Consider the following 14,989-nt stretch of genomic DNA (forward strand, 5'->3'; position numbering starts at 1 on the left):
TGGAACAAGTGCTGACACAGTAATTTCAGCTGTGTTCTTCTCTATTTTTCAGAAAGTGCGGATGGCCAGGATCCGCCTGGCAAAGAAAGGGACCACCAATGCATTTCTGCAGTATAAAGACGACGGAGGGTTGCAGGTAGGAATAGATAACATGACTGTTGATAAAAGTACGGATATCTGGAATGAGCTCTCTGAACACATGGGATGTTGGCATTCAACATACACACTTCGCCAACTATGCACTTTCATGCACTTGAATTAACAACCATTAAATGCATGTACGCTCGGACGCAAAGGCACAAATAGAGTCCTGAGTCCTGCTTGGAGGTGAGCTGAGTCTCTGGTGAGGCAAATGAGAGGTACATTCTGGGAGAATCATTCTGGATCTTTCTCCCACATGTCAGGTGAGTGGGATCAGGCGGCTCAAAGACTTCATTTTGTTATGCTGAGAGGAGAGAATAGAAGCTGGGGTCCACGAGGCATTGGTCCATTTCCCAGAAGTCCCGGGCTGATGAGATGGTGTCGTTAAGTGTGCTCCCAGCTGTAGTATGCTGGGAGGAATGCCTATGCTTTACTGCACCTGGGAGGGAAGTAGACAGTCATGCGTCTTGCCTCCTCACCCCATGCCTGACAACACCCTCTCCTTCCCTTCAGTTTCCTTGTGAGATTCTGTTGTTTATGTTTTACATTAATAAATAGGTGGTTTGACTCCGCCATGAAGGCTTTTTTTATTGCATTTTTTGAAATTCTGACTGTAACCAGAGAGAATTTATTGAAGGATCGAAAGGGATATTCTCTGACAGTGTGGCTGTCTGAAAGGAACTTTAAATAGCCAAATGTCACATTGCCGGTCATCAATAATTCATTACCAGAGCCTGCTCAATTAGACCAATCCGAAGGAGCGCCATGGCTTTTGAAGTGTTCACTTTTCAGAATAAAACTTTTTTTTTTCTAAGTTATTGTAGCCCAGCCAAAAGTGCTAGAGGACACTTCATTCCCCTCCAAAACACCTCAGTGGGATACCGTCCACGGTGTAGAATTTTGCGCTGTCCTCAGATTGCTGCTAAGCTATCGAACGGAGGAGGCTAAACGGCGTCCTCTGGCCGTGACCCTTGGCTGCGTGTCGCTGCTGTGCGGAGACAGAGGGAGTAATTGGGAGTTGGTCGGACGTCGGGGTCAGGATCCCAGCGCCTCGGATCCGACGGCTTGCAGCCGGGTGGGAGGTGGGAGGCTGATGGCATTCTGACGGAGAGCGTGACATCATGTGACATGCACCCGCCCGCTGGTTTCTCCCTCCTCATGCTGAGCTGCTGCTGTTGTCTGTTGTCTGTTGTCTCCCTAACTTTTAGTCGATGTCGTTATGGGGCTGCTCACTCCATCTCCACATGAGAGAAGACTCATGGCCAGAGCAGACTCAACAAGAGGACGCTGTTTAGCTTGATTTGGTTCACTCTGTGTTTTGTGACAGAACAGGCCTGTACCATATGCACTGGCCTCAAAGGCCTTGGTCCTGTACAAGTGCCTCTGCTTTGCAAGTTACTGTACATTTTGTTTTGTTTTTTATCCTAAATTACTTTATTGAAGGCAAAGCACACAACTGAATCCCTGATTGGATTCTTTGACTTACAGTACTCGAATCCTCCTGTTTTACAATAAGACTGTTGAGAACCTCATGTTTTGATGTTTAGTTTTGTTCTCTTCTCCTGTTCTTCCCTCCATTTGTCATACATTGCTTACAACTTGAGTCTTTGACTTTGGTCCTTACTTCGGTCTGTCTTGTTATTAGGTAAAATAACTGCGCTCCTTACCAGATGGATTAAGGCATACCCACATTCTCACAAACACATTTACGACTTAATAATCCCTTCAACACAGGAGAGAAGAGCTGATCTCACATCCCATGCACCAAATGAGAAGGTTGCGGTGCAGACAAACAGGCAGAGAAAGAGAGAGACAGAGAGAGAGAGAGACAGAGAAAGAGAGAGAGAGAGAGAGAGATTGAAATCTCATATTTGCTAATGCGCAAAGTTGAGTTCTGAGGAATCCTTATTCTGTTTCTTCTCAGCAGCTGAAAGCCCACTATAATCCAATATTTACAATCCCAGTGTGGGGGTTGAGGGGGGGGGGGTGCGGATCTATTACTAACAGGGTAGTGGTGCTATTTATAAACCTGGAGCCTTCCTCTCTGCCCCCCCTCTTCTGTTCTCCTCTCGAGTCTGCCACAGTTTTGTATTTTCCAGGTGCCTCACTTATTTCCGCCCTGCACTCTCTGATGTGCAGTTTTTTACCCCTGTCTTGAAAAGCATGCCCCAGGTGTACAGTACGCTTGTGACTAGAGGTGGCTGCCTGGGATGATGGACGCCCTGTTGCTGTTCTCTTCTCAGCTGGGTGGATGAATGCTGTGTTGTAGGTTACTATGCTGCACATTTGGCCCCTGTGTGTGTGTGTGTGTGTGTGTGTGTGTGTGTGTGTGTATGCATGGGTACAAATAGATGGATGTAATGCTCCACACCTGGCTACTGTCCACTCTTTCCTCATTAAAAGAAAAAAAAAGGATATTATCCCTCTGCTCCAGCAGGCGGTGTCTGTGGAGCATGCTCTTTGTCACTTGCCTTGCGTGCTGCTGATGTACTGCTGAGGACACTACACGGCCACTACGTGTCTGCAAGGCCACGGGGAACGATCAATCCTGGGGAGGTTCATTTCCGGACCATGCCACCATGACCCCTTGACCTACAGTATAACGCAGAAACGGGATCTGCATGTTAAAGTGCAGCTTTATGAATGTTTTTGTAGAGTGGGTCTCAATGAGATGAGATAGCAATCAATCAAATGGTAGCCCTCCTGAGATGTGCATGGACCAGTAGCTAGTAGTACTGTACGTATATGCAATATTTACTGCACTGTAAGTGTGCACATATTATATAAGAATACTGTTTTGTAGTCATGAAATACTTTAAAAAAAAAGAAAGTCTTCCAATCTATCACAGCTATCTTTTGCAGCATATTTCTATTTGTGGCCCTTTTCTTCCTCTGCTTCAGCTGTGCATAAAGCACCAATGAGAACAAAGCTCTGAAGGTTAAAGTGTCATATTAATTTATGCATGCAGTAATCACATCTCATCATGTACTGTAATATCAGAGATGGTAGGTGTACTGATTGTAAGAATAAAGAAAAAGAAAAAAGTACAAAATCGGCTTAGCCATTATCCTATGTTCTTCAATCAAGTCTATCAATCAACAAGACAAACTGGACATGGCTGGTACATAAAAGGCACGACATTGGTGTGATTCCATTATCTCCTACACAATAAAACCCAGAGTTGAGATTCAATCACCTCCTGATCTCATTGAACATGCGTTTGGTGTTAATCATCGGGAGCCTGTGATCCAGGGACTTGGTCTCTAGCCTCTGCAGAGAAAATTGTGTCGTTAATGTGACAGCTGTATCAGCAGACCTGAACACTGGAGCTCAGCCTGTGATTGATGGGTAAAAGCCTGAGGATCTACTGCAGGACAAGTAATCTCTCCCTCTCTTTTATCAAGCTCCATCCGTTCCAACTTGTGCCAAACAACCGCAGTAATTCCCGACATGGATTTGATTGCACTGTTAAATCATGCTGTTGTTGCAGGTATACAAAAATCTCCCACATGTGTATTCTGTGTATACTATGCAGTTGAGTCACATGACATGTGGGTTTTACTTCTTACATTGACACATCTACTACTGTCTGCTTGTGAATAGATGTTAAACCAACGGCTATAAAGCTTTCATTTTGTATGATAATATTTGAAAAACTAACATTTTATTTTGCTATGGCCTTTCACAGATAGGGAATCATACCTATGCATTGACATAGAGAATGACTTTGAATTTCAAGTCTAACTCAATCATGGATGATGTTATCAGACATATCTGAGTGAGATCTGACAAATGTCCTTTTTTGCAGATCTTGCATTTTCCTACAAGCCAGCACAACAGGGCTGTTTTTGACCTTTTTAAGCCTCTTTCAAAATAGCCGTTCTCCGTCTTAAAGATAAGATCACTGGAATTTAAGTGACTTTGACAGGATGTACCCTGTCTATGGCAATACTTCTGATAAACCACCTTTACCTGAAAAAACATCAGTCTGCTCTGAGATGGTATCGGCAAACTTCCAACAATTAGTTTTTGCCAATGTCGAATAGGACACTTGTCCTCTAAGACTGAATGGTGGTCTGAATAAAGGCCGTTTTCCCCGAGGGGTTAAAACTTCCGCTAGATGCCAGAGGAAACAATGCAATGGGTCGGCCACCCTCTGTTGTCCATTTGGACACTGAAAAGCTTTAGAGTGATAATAGACTCTTCGTGTTTCCCCTGGCCCCTATGTGAAGGGAAAGTGCATTAGGTTTCTATGTGGATCAAACAGATATGTCAAGAATTTTAAATGGCTTTTTAGTGTTCCATAAACCTTTAAAGACACACACATACCCACAAAAAAAACCCCAAACTGTTGGAATTTGTGCAGCTACTTAGCAGAATGCTAAAATGCAGATTACACAGCAGCACATACTTCAAGCAGGACTGTTTGGCATCATTTTGAACTTGCTACAGTATAGCTATATTTTGGACTTACCAAAAAGCACAGAGTCCACTATCAAGACATCAATCTGCACATGTGAATAATGTCTGATGGGACTGATCTTTTTCTCCTGGGCGAGTGAGCTTTGCTGTGTGTCTGATTGTTTTTTCTTTTCCCCTTTTGTTTTCTTGCAGGATCATGACAGTGACAGCACTGCTTTGTGTGTGAAAAACAGATCTGCCTTTGAACACCAACATCACCACCTCTTGCACTGCCTGGAGAAAACCACGGTGAGTTTTACTGCTGCCATTACCCTGTGTCATGTTCAAAAGGTCAGCAATCAACCATTGTGCCACTTACAGGATTTTGCTTTGAAAAATTCCTCCTCATAAGCTGCTGTGTGAGGCAGGCTGCATAACTGCCTGAAGGTAACACAGATTAATGTCTTAGCATGGCATCTGGAAGACACCGAGAAGAGGTAGGCAGGATACAGCGGTAGGATCCAGTCAGCATCTGAACAGCCGAACACAGCGAATCCCTGTCTTAACCTTAAAACCTTCAGTTTTCGATGCTCAGTGCTAGATGCTAATTTTGGAATTTTGGGATTGCATAGTGCAACAACTCCAAGGTTGCTACTAAATGTAGAGGTTTCGATTAAGGGCACATGACCAGTACTGATAAAAATGGGCATCTCCGCCTCAACGTTTATGACTGGTGCCCAGGTTTTTAGGAACATTGGAAATGGGGGTGAATGGCCTCTTTGCCAGTTAGACCTGCAGAGCGAATTCAAATTTGCCAAAGGTTTGTCTGGATTCTCTTAGGCTACACCATTCTCCCAATTGCAAGTTAGTTTACCATCAAAATAATTTTAAAGCTGTTATATTAATGTAAAAACATTGCATCGAATGCCTTGAAATATAATTTATAATACAGTGAGATCGCTCTTCTTTTCAGAATCATGAGTTCACAGATGAGCTGACCTACAGCGAGGTGTGCATGACCGAGTCCGTGGGTTACCGCACCAGCCGCAGCACTTCCCTTTCCAGCCACCAGGGCGGCTCTAGCTCCTGTTGCCCGCGGCGGGCCAAGCGCAGGGCCATACGGCTGGCCAACTCCACCGTTTCAGTCAGCCGTGGCAGCATGCAGGAACTGGACACCCTCCAGGTGCATAAGACCTCAGTGGCCCCTCAGAGGTACGGCTTAATCTCACTCTTAATTTCAACATACTGTTGAACTACATGTTGGTCCCACTTTTTTATTACAGTATCGGCAATAGTTACCAGTTACTCTCTCTTTGCAATTCCTTCACCACTTAGTTCACCACTTAAATTCAATAAGAGCCTTCTCCAGTTTAAATGACATCTGAAGATGTGAGGAGTTGGATTTGGTACCATAATGTCAGATGTATGTCCCATAAAATATTACGCCCAGATAGATTTGCCTTCTTTTAATTTAAATAATTGGGTGTTATTGTGTGACTGGGTCACAGGCTAGGTTTTATGGACGTGCATTAAGGGAATTCAATAGAGTTTATGAAGTAGTAATATTAGTTAATGTCATTTTTGTTTCCTTGTTTTGGACTAGAGTCACAAAGCACCACCTCTCTTCCTCCACTTTTTCTGTCTGTCTCTCCCGCTCTCTGTCTGTCTCTCTGCCATTCTTTTGAGCAGTCGCTCCAGTCTCAATGCCCGGACGGAAGACCTGAAGTTGAACTGTGATGACCGAGATTTCACGGCGGCCATCATCAGTATCCCGACACCCCCAGCCAACACCCCGGACGAAAGCCTCCCGCCGTCGCCCGCCATCCCTGGCATCCTGCGCAACTCACGCTCGGGCACATTCCCCCACGACGCCGTCAAGATCTCCTCCTTATAACCTTCCCTCAAGCACACAGGCTCTCCTTCCCACTGCACAACGGAAGGAAGAGAGAGTCAGAGAAAGAGACTGAGAGAGAGAGAGACACACACAGAGAGAAGAGAAAGAGTGAAAGAGAGCTCATTCTAGAACATGTGACAAAGAACTTTTGAGGAGCTTTTACAAAAAAAAAAAAGAAACGAAGACATACCTTTTCAAAACACCTGGCCTCATCCCTATTCCAAACCCAAGTTTGTATTGAGTGTTGGGGTTGTTGCAGGGGGGGCAGGGAGAAGAGTAAAGTTGGATGGACCAGTTTTGAGCTCTAAAGACCAGAGGAATGATGAGTGTATACGGAGCAGCTGGAGCAGAGGCACGTATGTCTGCCACCTCGACCCCTGAGGCTCTAGCTGCTGCGAGAGGCCATTGAGTGGTTTTGTTTTTTGGTGAATGGATGGTAAAGAAATGATAAAACGGTAACAGAACCTCACAAGCCTTTGGACTAAAGTAGATGGCACGTACAGTATGGTCAGCAACAAAAAAAAATGTACATTTCACAAACAGAAGTTCATCGCAACAACTTTAATATATGCAACATTAGACAACCAGGAAAAGTACATATACATTTAATGTGTGTTCATTTGCAGGGAGAGATTATACAGATTCTAAGCAGAAATACAAAGCTATATTACTATATCAATATGTCTTTAAAGAGAGTAATATGAATACCTTATTGTGCTATAGATTTGTTGTCACAGACCTTGGGGGTAAAAGGGAGTATCAGCTAGTGGTATATATATGTAACATATTTTGTACCATACCTCTCAAAATCACATGCATCTTCGAATCCTACCAAAAAATGTCAGTTTTCTGACTAACCTAATACCAACAGTGCATGTTGTTGCCGTAGATGGCTGAGAACCAAGCTTTGGAGAGGTTGTTCTCACCTATTTTTGCATGGAACCTACTCCCTTTTCTTTATTTTGTTTGTGTTGATCTTTTCATTTTTGCTGATTATCAGTGAATTCAACATTTATAGACTAATAATAATTTTTAAAAAGTGCTGCACCAGAAGTGTACAAATAAAAATGAAATGAAAAAATATATGAAATTTAAAATAATAATAATAATAAAAAAAACAAAGATTCAGGCATGTTCTTTGCAAAAATGCTTTGGTTGGATGAGTATGGTTGTGCAGTCCGTGCGTGCGTGTGGTGAGTTGGAGAGGGCTTGTGTTAACGGATCACAAATATGCATGGATACCGTTGTAGGTATTGTAGGTATGTTCAGGCAGTCCCTTGAGAAAATCTGAAGCCATTGTGAATGGAATTCGTAGGGAAGGTCACAGGTGTAGGGGTGGGGTGGGGTCAGACCTTTAGCTTTCGGTTAAGACTGCATTCATTGTATTACTGTAAGGGTTTGGATGGGCTCTTAAGTTTGTTTTGGCTGAAACAGGTTGAGCTTTATTTCAGTTGTCCATGTATTTTTCTCTATTATGTTTTAACATTTGTTAATCATGTGGTTCATGCGCCAAACATGCTAAGGTGTCGATGCTATGGACCATTCTGACTGAATATGTTTTAGTGCTTACATATCACCACTTCTTTTCAAGGACATATTTTATGTGTATTAACATACAGTAACGGATGTTGGCAATAAATAGTGTAATTATTTTACTAAAACATAAATGCATATTATAATTAATTTTTAAAACTGAAAAGAGTACTTGCACTTGACTGTGATGACAAATGTATTTGTTACTCTGTTTACAGCAACTGTTCCAAAGTTATTTTTATGTTGAATCATCCATCGATGAGTGGGTTGGCTACTGTGAATGAGAGCTGGGACAGACACCTGCACTGCTGACAGGAGAGCATTGTTGAATTAGTTTGTGTGTAGGAGGATGAGTGAGGAGAGTTCGATATGAAAAGCACAGAGGTGTATAGTATTCTATTCCACAAATAAAGTGCGCAGAATTCAGAGACCGGTGTCGGCTTTCCTTTCCCATTTTTGGCAGAGAAAACACCAGAAACTGCCGAAGATGTAAACATAACCCTTTGGACCAGCTTGCAGTCGTGCATTCTCAATTTCCATTTGACAATGAAACAAATTCAATGAATACAGATAGATTGCATGTATAGGACATTGTGCATGTTCTATATATTTCTATAGGGGTGTTGGAACAATTCAAGCTTAGAATTGAGTTCTCAGTTCTCACTATGGGAGTAAATCTCTTGCAATAAGCCATCATGACCTGTTTCATCAGAGTGTGCTTTTGTACAGCAGTGATGCACAATTAATAAATCCGACATGTGCATTCTTAATTCAAGGCTTCATCACTCTTGTTTGTCTTCTAACAGATCAGTCACATACTGCAGTGTTACCCCCCCCCCCCCTCCAAAAAAAAAGAAAAGAAAACGTCCACACTCTCATCCGAACACAATGCCAGATCAAGTTGCTATGAGATTTAAAAACCTATCCCAGCCAATTTAAATACAAGTTGACTGAAAGTATTCCTAATCATTCTCTCACCTGCTTACTCAAGTGATTTTTTGTCTGTCATCCCTTTAGTCATTTCTATCACTTGTTTATTTTACTCAGAGCACTCACAAGCGAGAATGGAAATGCACCAGGGAGGAGAGAAGACTTAGCCAAGCGTAGCCTCCTTAATCCTCTCTAGAACACGGCATGCCGGAATTGCCTCGAAGATCTTCAAAAATCCTTTGGATGTGTGTCATAATCTCTGAAATAATGCTGTGTGACATATGTATGTGCTATGCTAAAATACCATCTCATCCTATCCTCTCCCACGGGCCTTCCTGGTCTACCTGGGAGGAAGGAGCTGTATTTGCATAGAAAAACAAAGGCTTAACTCTGTAGAAAGCCTTTTAAACTTTAAACAGGATATTTCTGTTTGGTTCTGTAAGCTTTTTCAAATCATGTAAATGTATAATTAAGTTAAAAATATACATTTCAAAATGATCAAAAGGACTGTTGTGGCTGTTTTAGTGTTAAAGCAACACAATGCAAGAATCGGTATATTTGTGTGTCTCTTGGCGACAATTCCAAACATACCCATTTGATGCTATGGTAGTGCCGTGTTAAAATGAGCCACAGAGTTATTGTACATAGTGCAATAATCAAGAACTACGTAGATATAGTGTTGCTTTAAAACAACCAAACTTCTGCTTATGGCCAAATCAAAAACTAAAAAAACAAATAACACTCATGGGTTGTAATGAAATTCCACTTCCATGACTAGAAAAGAGAAAAAGTTGTCTTGAGGTAGTCAGAACAGAAGTCACATGAGCTAATGTGTAATTTTGAATGGAACCCTTTTATGCTGAGTTAAACCGATAAACTCTGGCAAGAGTTATCAGTGTGTTTTTAAACATTATTGTGCAGTGCCTTGTTGTCGTGTGTGTGTGTGTGTGTGTGTGTGTGTGTGTGTTTGTGTGTGTGTGGCTCGCCCAGATATTCCACGAGCCCAATAGCTTTGTTATTGCAGTTGGCATGAAGACATGGGGCTCTTCTCTTATGAGGTTTATACCTTCTCTGAGTTAACTTAATGGCTTGTTGCTAATACACATTCTTATACCCAGGACATTTAACCAAATTAAACAAAAGTAACAAAAATAACTCATGTGTCAGTATTTCACCTACATTGATGACATTTTCTTTTGACTTGAGGTTATCTAGTCTATAAATGCACAATAGCATAACATAGTTCTGTTCATAGTTCTGCTACTAGATTTAGTAGCATAACATAGTTCTGTAATACAGTAATTTGTTTATTAATCCCTGATTAATTCATTCACCATTAAAGAGTCTTCTTATACTGAAGGAGACCTTTTGATATTAATTAGCAAAATCACATGATTGTTTCAAGACCACTTCTTATCTTTCAACCATTCCTCTTTAATGTATTCCTTTGCTAGGCTACCACAGTTTATGTTACCCAGCATGTTGGGAGTAGCACATCCTGACCACCAGGGGGAGTTCATTGCACTGTGGTTACACAGCAGTCTTGGGGAAACTCACAAAACAGGCGAGTGCTGGTACTGAGCTCAGCCAGAGACATGCCCTGGGCCATCTAATGCCAGCCCGGATCTACCGTTCACCATCATTTTTAGGATAAAAATTTTTTTTTTTATCTTTAACTTTAACAATTTAGGCCTACTGCTGGCTTTTCCTTCGGCACCTGTCCATTTCTGGATCCTGAGAATCCTCTACCCCCACAGATGGCCCTCCCATTACACATGTTTGCCGCCACATTTTTCGCTCTTACAGCACCCCTGGGAGTGGGACTGCACTAATATTTTCCACTGCAGGCTATTCCTGGGTGTACGTGTACTTGTGAAACACAGCAGGCCCTTGTGTGTATACTACCGCTGAGAGACATATGAATGGGGATGAACAGAAATTAACAACGTGTGTGCTGTCATGTTTATGAATTTGTGAATTCATAAGATGGCTGTTTAAAAAAAAAAAAATGTTCATTCATATGGACTCGAATATCAATGTTTGCTCTCTACTCTACTCTACTCTACTCTACTCTACTCTACTCTCTCTCTCTCTCTCTGTCTCTCGCTTGATGGTCTTTTGGGCCCCCACCGTCGACTTCAAGGTAGCCTTAACCCTAACCCTAACCCTAACCCTTGCCTATCTCTATATCGTCTTCCAGGCAGCGCTGCCTTGAAGTTGGCGGTGGGGACCCATAAGACCATATAGCCCCCCCCCCCCCTCTCTCTCATACACACACACAGAAAGACACAACACACAACACACACAGATACATTTTGAATATGACTGTCAACTTGTTCAAATGTCACTCAGCAGAGCTATAATATGAAGTTTGGTTCCAAAATGGTATATCTACACAATATAATTGTGTATTTCAGGTAATATCACTCAAATTGCAGTTGTGCTGTTTTGATTGAGTGAAGATAATCAAATAATTAGAAATAATTGTTCTAATAGTTCTACTGAAATTACTTCAAAAACAACATGTAAAAAAAAATATTTCTGAAAATTCATTAAAATGGTGTAAAATAATATATATGTTATGTGTTTTTATAGAGTGATGTGGTTGAAACACTAGCAAGATGCCTTCATTACTCTGGGTAGTGTGAGAATGAAAGTGAACCGAGACTAACAGTGTTTCCACCGAAAGAAGCTGGTTTTGCAGTGCATGTCAAAACCAGATACCCATTAGAGATGGCTGATAGCTGGGTGTGTCATAAAGATTGCAGATTGCAGTTGTGCTGTTTTGATTGAGTGAAGATAATCAAATAACAACACCCAATTACAGTTCTACTGAAATTACTTGGAGAACAACATATAAAAAAATATTTCTGAAAATTCATTAAAACAACATTAATATATATTAATGTTGTGTGTTTTTATAGAGTGATGTGGATGAAACACTAGCAAGATGCCTTCATTACTCTGGGTAGTGTGAGAATGAAAGTGAACAGAGACTAGTGTTTCCACCGAAAGAAGCTGGTTGCAGTGCATGTCAAAACCAGATACCCATTAGAGATGGCTGCTAGCTGGGTGTGTCATAAAAAGCACACAGCAGCAAAGCATTACTTAATGTCTAATCAATGTTTCTCACATCAGATACACAGGTCATTTCACTATTAGGGTGTTTGATATCACCAACATATTATTGAGATTACCCATGACATGTTGACAATGAACAGGTTTTTCTTACATCCTACAACAGAACAGACGAGTATTTATTGAAAAACAAATAACTCAAAAAATAACACTTCAAGAGGGCTTCATCAGTTCTTTAGTGCACAGCTGTACAATGTTCACATCACGCCTGGTTCACACCACTGAGTCACTGCCTCTGTCCCTGTTTTTAAAAAACATAAACAATACTTCATGTAAAATCTCCAGATAAGTTGCTTATAGCAATGTTGTGGGTGGAAAAGCCACACAAAGTTTTCTTCTCCTGCCAATGTAAGAAACTCTCTTGTGATGACTAACCGATGCAATGAGTAATGTGCTTAATTATCAGATGATGAAGGGGAAAAAACTGAGCCTTTATGCTCATCAGAGCATCAGAAAAGCTTCATTTCTGGAGAAAGCTGTGCTACATCCCCCAGCACTGGCTATCTTTAGAAAGCAGCCCCTGCGTACTTCTGAGAAGTGTGCGGTTGCTAAGCATGAGCGCGCTACTGAGCGTGTGCAGGAGAGAGAGACCACAGAAGCCACGGCCTGCTGAGTTTCCTTAGCTGGCAGTTCTCATCACCACCACCACACAAGACGCCTCCCCTGAGGAGGGAGGGGGGCCTGGCATGCTTTGTGGCAGTGACATCTAGCTGCAAGGAACACTATCCCTGATGCAACAAGCAAAGGGCAAACACATTAATAACTAAATGTACAAAATGTACCAAATATGCCACCCTGTTTGTGGACACCTTAAAAAGATACGGATAATTGTTTTAATTCTCTTTATTTGCCATGCTACTCTTGATAATTGTTTTGAAGTCTGGAAATCTGCTAATTATTTACAAAAACATGATATGTGGAATGCAACATGGTTACCTAATCACAATTAGAATGGCAGCCGTGGCCTACTGGTTAGCGCTTTGGACTTGTAACCGGAGGGTTGCCGGTTTGAACCCCGACCAGTAGGAATGGCTGAAGTGCCCTTGAGCAAGGCACCTAACCCCTCACTGCTCCCCGCGCGCCGCTGTTGTAGCAGGCAGCTCACTGCGCTGGGATTAGTGTGTGCTTCACCTCACTGTGTGTTCACTAATTCACGGATTGGGATAAATGCAGAGACCAAATTTTCCTCACGGGATCAAAAGAGTATATATACTTATACTTATACTTAAATGAATCTCAAATTATATACTTTTATTCTTCATATGTTAAATATGAACATTGTCAGAGGGTAGACTGTGGCTTGGTTATAACCATGGAGTTTTACACATCCACTGTTTTACAGTGTTACAGTGTTAAGTGTTTCGGTATACAGTGTTACAGTGTTAAGTGTTTTAGGTATAATAATATAATTTATTGCTATATATAGTATATGTTATAATAACATAGATTATTATTCCTATAATTAAATTATATATTCCCAATCATCTTGTCAGAGGTAGAGGTTTCATATCTCAATATACTGTTTCTCAGTAAGTATTAAGCAGATTTTATTTTGCGTTTAGGAAAAAGTAAAATGTACAAACCTAATTTTTATTCATTTTACTTTATTTTAAATTTGTTTTTCAACCAATCTAAAGTTATTAACCAATCTAAAGTTATTATTATTATTTACTGAATGTTAAAGTTGTCTGATAATTAGCAGACACTTTTATACATAGCAACACATACTCCGAGGTTTGGATTGGTTCAGCAATCGAACCCAAATTGACTGTTTGTCGGTCGGTGATGTTACCACTTCTCCACCTCACCAACATGAATGAAACATACATCACAGCGTCAGTTAATGTTTAATAACATCAATGCAACAGCAAAATGCAGTCAGAGCATGAGTTCACTTGAAACTGTCTGGGCCTTTTGAAAGAAAACTTTTGAGGACTTGCTATTTCCACGTTATCAGCACTCTTTATTTCAGAGTCGTTATATAAGTGTATCTGTTTTACAATGTTGGAGTCAGATGGAACTCTGTGCGGGTTTTTAATCTGAACATCAGAGCGTTTCCCTCTCCTTTCTCAGCACTGCGCGCTCAGCTACGGCACCTAATTTCACCACATCCCTCCGCCTCACTACACCAGACGCGGCAATGTGACAAACCAAATTAGAATACTAGTACATCCTCTCAAATGTACAGTTTAAACCAGTTGTATTTAATCTATGCTGAATTTACCTGGGTTGTATTGACCTACTGCTTGACACATACCAATATCTTTTTAGGTTCTGTTCTATTTATATTTCTAAACACAAAATTTCAGCGGCAAAATAGCAGTGGTTCTTAAACTGGGGGTCGGGACCCCTAGGGGGGTTGCCAAAAGTTTTGGAGGGGTCGCTAAATGATTTGCAGTCTGGATTAAAGACATTTTTCCTAAAGGTTTTTAGTCAAAGGCCATTGACATAATGCCTTTGGTGTTTACACAGTCTATGAGAAAAGACATTTTCTGCCTTTGCTGAGACTTGGCTCATGTTTTTTGGGGGGGTCGCCAGACAAAAAGAACCACTGCCCTATAGGATAGGCTGTATGACTTCACCTCCTTGCTGTTGAATGCAAGTCTCGGAGGCCCCTGTGGAGAGTACTTGTTTCTCAGCTGGCATAATTGGAACATTCACAAAACATAATGCAGCAGAATCAGCAAGGGTGGTGCCAGCAAGTAATAAAGCACAAAAAGTCATCAAAAGCAATCAGAGCTGAGCCCCATATCTGTCCCAGTTAATTAAGATAGCCATCTACAGGTGACTATGACAGAGGGGCCAAGTGTCCCACCATGCAGATACATTTTCAATTAGAACAGCATTTTGGTTTGTCTAATAGCAATGGAACTGTGCACTGTTGTATATAGGCTAAATGTGCAGTACTGTTGTATATTATGGTGATATATCATTACCCAAGGGATGCCGTG

General features: G+C 41.4%; 1 protein-coding gene across 4 annotated transcripts in view; it reads left to right on the top strand.

Moving 5' to 3' along the window:
* The window catches only part of kcnd1 (potassium voltage-gated channel, Shal-related subfamily, member 1), a 39,630-nt gene extending 30,890 nt beyond the window's left edge, over positions 1–8,740 (top strand). For 3 of the 4 annotated variants that reach the window (XM_042099384.1, XM_042099386.1, XM_042099385.1), the window contains 4 exons: positions 53–136; positions 4,757–4,852; positions 5,517–5,755; positions 6,233–8,740. In XM_042099384.1, the coding sequence (XP_041955318.1) occupies positions 53–136; positions 4,757–4,852; positions 5,517–5,755; positions 6,233–6,437 (624 nt within the window). In that variant the 3' untranslated portion in view covers positions 6,438–8,740. Of the gene's footprint in view, positions 1–52; positions 137–4,756; positions 4,853–5,516; positions 5,756–6,146 lie in introns of all 4 variants that reach the window. The other variant, XM_042099387.1, reaches the window with a different exon arrangement.
* Positions 8,741–14,989: the final 6,249 nt, after the last annotated feature.

Source organism: Alosa sapidissima, chromosome 7 (genome assembly GCF_018492685.1).
Source record: "Alosa sapidissima isolate fAloSap1 chromosome 7, fAloSap1.pri, whole genome shotgun sequence".
Taxonomy (NCBI): domain Eukaryota; kingdom Metazoa; phylum Chordata; class Actinopteri; order Clupeiformes; family Clupeidae; genus Alosa; species Alosa sapidissima.